The following is an 8,362-nucleotide window of genomic DNA, read 5'->3' on the forward strand; positions in this document are numbered from 1 at the left end:
GAGGATAGCCTCTCATAGACTTCCATTCCCTGGGCTTCTGTAGTGGTGTTGTGCTTTGATGAGCTTCTGGGGGTCTCACTGTTTCAAATTCTCGTGCTGGCTCAAGAGACAAAATGGAAATGTCTCCTCCAATCTGACGAGACAAAACTGAACTGGCAGATTCTTCATTTTGAGCAGATTTGGAATTTTCTTTACTTGTTCTAGCTTCTTCACAATCTGAATCATTATCTATCACAGAACTGGGAATTAAATTAGAATCACAAAAAGTAACATGTATGGATTCCTCTATGGTCCTATGTTCTTTGAGATAAATCCTATAGGCCTTGCTAGTGGTGGAGTATCCAACAAAATTCCTTCATATGATTTTGGATCAAATTTGCCAAGGTTTTCTTTATTGTTAAGTAAAAAGCATTTGCATCCAAAAATATGAAAATACTTAAGATTTGGGGGGGTTCCTTTCCATAGCTCATAGGGAGTTTTCTTTAACCCTTTTCTAATAATTGTCCTATTCAAAATATAACAAGCTGTATTTACAGCTTCTGTCCATAAAAATTTTGGAATCTCATTCTCACAAAGCATGGCCCTAGTCATTTCTTGAAAGCTTCTATTCCTTCTCTTAACCACCCCATTTTGTTGAGGGGTTCTAGGGCATGAAAAGTTATGAGCAATTCCAAAGTTATCACAGAATTTTTCAAAGTCTTGGTTTTCAAATTCTCTTCTGTGATCACTTCTTAAATGAGCAATTTTTAAATCCTTTTCATTTTGAATTTTCTTGCAAAGGATTGAGAAAGCATGAAAAGCATCATTTTTATGAGCAAGAAAAAGTACCCAACCAAATCTAGAGTAATCATCTACCACCACAAGACCATAGTATTTACCTCCTAAACTTTGAGTTCATGTTGGACCAAAAAGATCAATGTGTAACATCTCTAATGGCCTTTTGGTTGAGATTCCATCTTTTGGTTTAAAAGAGGATTTTACTTGTTTGCCCAATTGGCAAGCATTGCAAGTAAAATCCTTATCAAATTTGATATTAGGAATTCCTCTAACCAAATTTTTCTTGACTAGCTTAGAAATTTGGTACATGCTAGCATGACCCAACTTTCTATGCCATAGCCATTTTTCAGATTCAAGAAAGGTAAAACATGTTATATTTTGTTCTTTCAAGTTCTCAAGAGTCAATCCATACACATTATTGCACCTTTTAGCTTCAAATAAAATATCCCTAGATTTTTCACACACAACCAAACACATAAATTTTCTAAAAGTAACTTCAAAACCTAGATCACACAATTGGCTAACACTAAGTAAATTATGTTTCAAACCATTTACAAGAAGAATATCATTTATACAAGATGAAAAGCTTTTACCAACTTTTCCAACAGCCACTATCTTTCCTTTAGCATCATCACCAAAAGTGACAAATCCTCCATCATATTCATCAAGCTTTATGAAGAAGTTTGTCTTTCCGGTCATATGCCTAGAGCATCCGCTGTCCATATACCACATATTTTCCTTCCGTTTGGATGCTAGACATACCTGTTCAACATGGTCAGCCATAAGACATGGTTGAGGCATAGTTTCGGTTTCTTCATCATCTTCTGCATCATTTTTCAGATCTTCCCATGATGCCATCAGTCCCTTTTTCTTTCCTTTCTTCGGCTTTTCTTCCTTCTTCAACTCAGGGCAGTCAGACTTGAAATGGCTTATTTCCTTACAGTTGTAGCATGTCACCTTGCTGAGATCTTTCTTCTATTTTCTTGAGCTGCCTCATTTGCCTCTCTCCTTGAGCTTTACCATTTTCCTGAATTTTTTGGTAAACAACACAAATTCATTTTCAGAATCACTGGATTCATCATCCAGGGGGTTAGTCACAGATGTAAAAGCAATCCCTTTCTTTTTTGAATCCTTTTTTAAATAAGTGTTTTCAAAAGCAAGAAGATTTCCTCTCAAGTCATCATATGTCATGGAATCAAGACCACTACTCTCAGAAATTATTAATGCTTTTGTTTCCCACTCTTTTGTGAGACATCTTAACACTCTTCTCACTAGCACAGATTCAGGATACTTGATTCCCATAGCATCCAAGCCGACAATGATGATGTTGAAGCGCTCAAACAGTTCATCAATAGATTTTCCTTCCTTCATTGCAAACTTTCATACTCTCTGTTCAACATGTCTATCCTGGTCTTCTTTACAATGGTGGTACCTTCATGAGTCACTAGAAGTTTGTCCCAGATTTCCTTTGCTGTTGTGCATCGTGATACCCGTCGATACTCCTCGAAGCTGATAGCACAGTTGAGCAAGTTGATAGCCTTGGCATTGAGCTCCACCTTCTTTCTATCTTCTTCGGTCCAGCTTGCTTCTGGTTTAGGAGTGACAACTCCTTCAGCACTTGTGATGGTTCGATATTGAGGACTTTCCAGGATAATCTTCCAAAGTCTGTAATCCACTGCTTGCACAAAGATCTTCATTCTCTCCTTCCAATAGGTTTAGTTTTTCCCATTGAAAAGAGGAGGTCTATTGCTTGATTGTCCTTCGGTCAGGTTGTAGGACACCATATTTGAGCCATTATTTTCTGCCATCTGGATCTTTTCTCCAAGCTGCAAAGCTTGATCTCTTTGAGATCAAGCTCTGATACCAATTGATGGTTTTTAGTGGCTAAGAGAAGGGGGTTGAATCTTAGCCCCTTTTTTTCTTGACAATACTTGCTGGTCTTTGAAACAGCTTCTGGAGACTTTTTGCCTTTTTTGTCTCATCCTTAGCCACGAGACTTTTTCTTTTGTCTCGTACCCAGCTACGAGACTTTTCTTTTTGTCTCGTCGATCAGCACAAGATATTTTCAGTTTTATCTCCTAGGCAGCAGAAACAGAAATGGAGTAGAAGAAGGAGAGAATTACACCAAGATATATCCTGGTTCAGCTGCTAAGTGCAAGGCAGCCTATATCCAGTCTCCATCACAACAATGATGGAATTTCACTATAATCATTCTTGATTACAAACACCAATTTTCCCTAGGAACTACCCTTCTTATCTGGGACAAGTCCAGAATCTAATCCCAAACTAAACTTGACTTGGTCACTGCCAAGCTTTCAACTGTAAAGTGCTAACCCAACTTACAAGGAGATTTCCACAGAATCATGAAACACAACACAGATCTACAAAGGACCTCTAAGGACATCTATGACTTTTCTTTTAATTTTGTACTCTCTGCCTTTTTCTGCTCTATGGCTTTTTCTTACAAACCTCACTGTTTGCCTTTTTTCATGAGACTCAAGACATGACAAAATTAAACAGAAAAATATAAAACATAAAATATTGAAGGAGAAGAACTTCTGTAAGCTTGGGGAGCTATAGGAACTCTGTGCTCACTCTTTTTCTTAAATCAAACCCTGACTGTTCACCCTTACTTATAGGGAGAAGCCTCCAAGGTTGAAACCAAACAAACCAAGCCAATCTTCTTCTTCTTCAACCAGAATCGGTTCGGCCAGAGAGAGAGAAGAGATAACCCATACAAAACCCAACATGCAATTACCTCTAGTCCTTCTTTGGTCACCACTCTTCATCAATCCGAGCCCTTCATCCTTACCTTGCTCTCCAAGATGAACTTCTGGCCCTTGATGCTTCATGATGATGATAGCTTCATCTGCTCTAATCTCTGCCTCTTCCATCATGTAGCCACTCTAGCTACCTCCTGTGGTGGCTGAGCAGAATCAGAGACAAGCCATCCCTCCAAGGATCTTCTTCTCTGACCGAGATCTTCTTCAACCATTTTTAGTATGGAGAAGTCAAGATCTCATCACAAAATCTTACCACAAGTGAATGAGAATCTTAGCCACAGCATACTTTTAGTTTTCTTTTTCTTGCCATCATTGTGATGGTCTTGTTACTTGCATCTTCATCTCTTCGGTGTCTAGCCATAGCCTCCATGCTTTCTCTGTAATGATATGACCGAAGGTAGAGGAGAGAGTAGAGAGAGAAAGGAGAAAAAGCAAAGCTATGAGTAATGAGTGTTATTCATAAATAAATTAATTAAGATCAACTCCCCATGCTTTTGTGTAGTAGCGTGTAAGCCACATTAAAACTATCAGATCACTTTTCTCTTTCTCTTTCATATTTCCAATGCAAGTCATTTCAAGTTTTAATTGAATTTGAAATCCACCAAAACTTGAGGTGGGATCCGTTGGAAACTTAGAACTTTGCTTTTCTTTCATTGTAGATTTCGGACCAAGTTTTGGTTTAGGTAGCAAAGATTTAATTGGGCTTGTAGCAACAATATTTCAAATTGGCCCATTTATAAAAACTCTTCAGCCAACAATCATATAACAAATTTGCATAAGGCTGAATTTTGATTTTGTTGGGCCTAGGATCTTTTCTTTTCTTTTCGGCCCAATTAACTACAAATTGCTTCAGCCCCTCAATTTATCATTTTTTTATACCCAAGGCTGAATATATGAATTCATGTTGGGCTGATCAATTTATTTGGCCCAGCAGAAACCTGTATCAACAAAATTATTAATTAAACAAGTATGAATTAATATCAAGTTAATAATTTTGTAAATAATTATGTTAATAATGTTTAGTCATCACAAAAATTAATTTAGAGTTTTCCAAACTCATCAAATTAATTATTAAATCAATTATTATATATTTTTATAAAAATATATATAATTTAATTCATATTTAATATATATTTTATATTAATGAATAATTTTGGTGAACATTTAAAGAGATACGATGGGAATAATTATTAACCTATAGGAAGAGGACAGGTGGTGATACAATGGGTTGCACCTGGGTTCGAACTCAGTCCCCAAAAATAAAAGGAAGATGATCATACCATTAGGCTAAAATGCTTTTTGGTATTATATATACAAATTATAATATGTATAACAATATTTTATTTTACTTATATTTAATTTATTTTAATTTTAAAGTCACTCATTTTAAAATTAACTATATTTTATTTAATTATAAATTTTATTAAATATATACAAATTAAAAAGATAAACAAAAAAAATTTATTAATCACAATTTATTTTTTCTTTTTATAATTATATGATATCTATTAATATTATTTTTAAAATAAATACTTATAGTATATAATAATAGGTAAAGACTCATATAACTATCTTTATATGAAGTTAATAGTTGAAAAATTTTAGATGATATTTAGTCAAACTTGTTAAATCATCTAACGGTTCTTAAATATTAACTTCACATGAAAATAACTGTATGTGAGTTTTCACCTATAATAATATAATAATACAATAAATATAAACTAATTAATAAAGTATTAAAATTTAAAAATGATAATTATTTTTAGAAAACGTTTAGGGGCCAGCAACTTTTTCAAATTCTGGCCAGCATATAACCAGCAAAGAAAAGTGAGCCATTGGATAAAATCTCACACAATTAAAATCATCATTAATAGCTATTTGATGATTATAAATCATAAAAATTAATGGCTTCTAACACTCTTATTTTTATAAAAACAAAATAAAAATACTTATAATAAAAAAAATTAAATTTTATATAATTATTTTAATTTTAGCAACCACTCCCCTGTGCCAACATAGAACTTCCCCTAAAATAATTGTTAATTTTATCGTATACCTCTCATATGAAAAGGATATAATCTTTTTTATATATATAATATTTAGATTAAGATCAGTTTGATTTTGATGCCATTTTCTCCCTCTGGTGGGTGTATAAATACATGAACTTCCCCCACTGGCAATCATCAAAACCATTCGAAGCCACTAGTACTTAATATTGAAAATCCTCACTCAAATAACTCTCCCTCCCACCATGAAACCATTTTATGCTCTTCTTACTTTCTTCCTCTTGCTTGTAGTAGCAAGTAAGAAGGTGAACTCAGCATCCGAAACTGAAACAGTTTCCTTCAACTTCAACTCTTTCGCCCAAGGTAACCCCGCAATAAATCTCCAAGGCGACGCCACCGTTCTTTCCGACGGCAATGTACAACTCACCAACGTCAAAAGTTCCTATAGCGCCGGGCGTGTCCTGTATGGCACGCCCGTGCGCCTTTGGGACAAAGCCACCGGCAATGTTGCCAGCTTCGTCACCTCGTTCTCTTTCCAGCTGACGGATCTGCAAGGTTATAATGCGGCCGACGGTATTATTTTCTTCGTTGCACCGGAAGATACGCAGATTCCGTCCGGCGGAGTTGGCGGCACCTTAGGGGTTGCAAGCTCTAACGGCGTCGGTCAATTTGTTGGTGTAGAATTTGATTCCTACTCCAACTCTGAGTTCAAGGATCCACCCTATCAACACGTTGGAATCGATGTAAACACTCTGGTTTCGTCCAAGACTGTGGAATGGAAAAGAGTGAGTGGGTCGGTGGTGAAAGTGACTGTGATCTATGACTCTCCATCAAAGACATTGAGTGTTGCTGTGATCAATGAGAGTGGCGATATTAATACCATCGCTGATGTTGTTGATTTGAAGGCGAAGCTTCCGGAAAAGGTCAAGTTCGGGTTTTCATCTGCTTCGTCGGTTGGCGGTCGTCAGATTCATCTCATCCGTTCATGGTCTTTCATTTCAACCTTGAAGACAACAACAAGCATCAGCAGCAATGGAACAATAATGGATATTGCAACCGCATGATTTGGTCTACGCTAACTAGTACTACTTTAAAATAAAGAAACAGACCATATGTGTGTATCAGTATCGACTGTGTCTGTGCGTGTACGGTTCCATATATATTTTCACTAATCAACTTGTGGTTGGACCGTTGATTATTTAAATAACAACTTTGTGAGAGAACTTGGTGCATTTAATTGTAGCTAATTAGTAATTTTTTTTATTTTTTTAAAAGAACATGAATTTAAACTATTATAAAAAATACTTAAAATTAAATAAAAATCTAAAATTTAAAAAATATTTGCTCGGTTAACTTACATTTTAACTTATCAAGAAACCAACCCAGGTCAACTTGCTTGGTTAAGTAAGTGTTGTAGATTTCAATTTTGCTTTGTGCATGCAGCAAACTTTAAATAGAGTTTCGAGCCACGAATTAATTTTTGACCTATTGAACTGTGGGATACCATGGACAACAAAAAAAACTTATCAAGCGAAGCGACACTTTTCTAATTTACCATATGTACATATCAGTCACATTTTGGACACGATACTTATCGATATTCATTTGATTTACGCGTATTTTCTATGTCCAACTATATTTTAATAAAAAAATTTTACCAACATGATTCGACACACTTAAATACCATTACGTGTCAGCATATCTAACCTTATTTTTAACATATATTTTAAAATAAATTTAGAAATAATATATATTTTAATATTAATAAAATATTAAAATATTATTATAATTTATTTAATTTTTTTATATTTTTTATATATTATATTCTCGTATTTTATAAAAATTTTAAATTTATATATCTATGTGTTTTATGTCGCATCGTATCTCTTATCTATCTATTAAGGGGATGTTTTCATAAAGACATGTAAAACGTCTTTTTGTAAAGATGTTCACGTGTCACATTATTATTAGACGTATTAATGAACCGATTATTTACAAATTTGAATAAAATTGATTTTTTTATTATAATAACAATAAATTCAATTTTTTTTTTAGAAATTTAATTATATTTTTAAATTTTTAGGAATTTAAATATCCACAAAACAAAAAGTTAGGGATATATTTATCTTTTTATCAAAAAATTTAAAAATATTCTATTTAGATTGTATAATTCGATCCGATCAAATTGGTTCTAATAATTATAATGCAAACCATTGAATTTATTATTGTTACTATAATAAATCGATTTTGTTCTAATTTATTAAAAAATAAATTATTAACCAATTTAATAAAGATATCTAATAATAAAATAACACATATAAATGTCTTTAAAAAAAATATTTTAAATGTGTTTATTAAAGTGGTCTCCATCTATTAATGCTTGTGCATCATAAATTCTAACTAATTTTTTATTTGTATAGTTCTTAATTTTTTATTAGTCATGACTCATGAGGACTAATCTTTTAAATAGGACCCAGCCATATGCCGAAGTTTTGAATGTTAAGACCTAGTTACTATAAATAAATGTTAAAAACTTAAAATACATATTCTAAGCGACTACCTCTGATAAGTAGACATAACACGTGTTACCAAATACTAACTTCATACTTGTATGTATCCATGGTTTTTCAACTGGGTTCATATGATAATTATGATGAAAAATATTGGAACACTATCAGAATTTTTTTTATTATCAGTTAATTATTAATATTTAAAATATAAAATAAAATATATTATTAAATTATTAAATTAAAAAATTAAATTAATAATTAAAAATAATAAATTTTAATAATTTTT

General features: G+C 33.1%; 1 protein-coding gene across 1 annotated transcript; it reads left to right on the plus strand.

The window, feature by feature from the left end:
- Positions 1-5,671: 5,671 nt before the first annotated feature.
- On the plus strand, positions 5,672-6,789 carry LOC112776416 (galactose-binding lectin-like). The gene has a single exon (XM_025820577.3). The coding sequence runs from the start codon at positions 5,812-5,814 to the stop codon at positions 6,628-6,630; it is 819 nt and encodes a 272-aa protein (XP_025676362.1). The 5' UTR covers positions 5,672-5,811; the 3' UTR covers positions 6,631-6,789.
- Positions 6,790-8,362: the final 1,573 nt, after the last annotated feature.

Source organism: Arachis hypogaea, chromosome 19, assembly GCF_003086295.3.
Source record: "Arachis hypogaea cultivar Tifrunner chromosome 19, arahy.Tifrunner.gnm2.J5K5, whole genome shotgun sequence".
Lineage (NCBI taxonomy): Eukaryota > Viridiplantae > Streptophyta > Magnoliopsida > Fabales > Fabaceae > Arachis > Arachis hypogaea.

Excerpts from the sequence above, each read along its gene's own strand:
- LOC112776416 (XM_025820577.3), top strand. The coding sequence starts at position 5,812 with ATGAAACCATTTTATGCTCTTCTTACTTTCTTCCTCTTGCTTGTAGTA.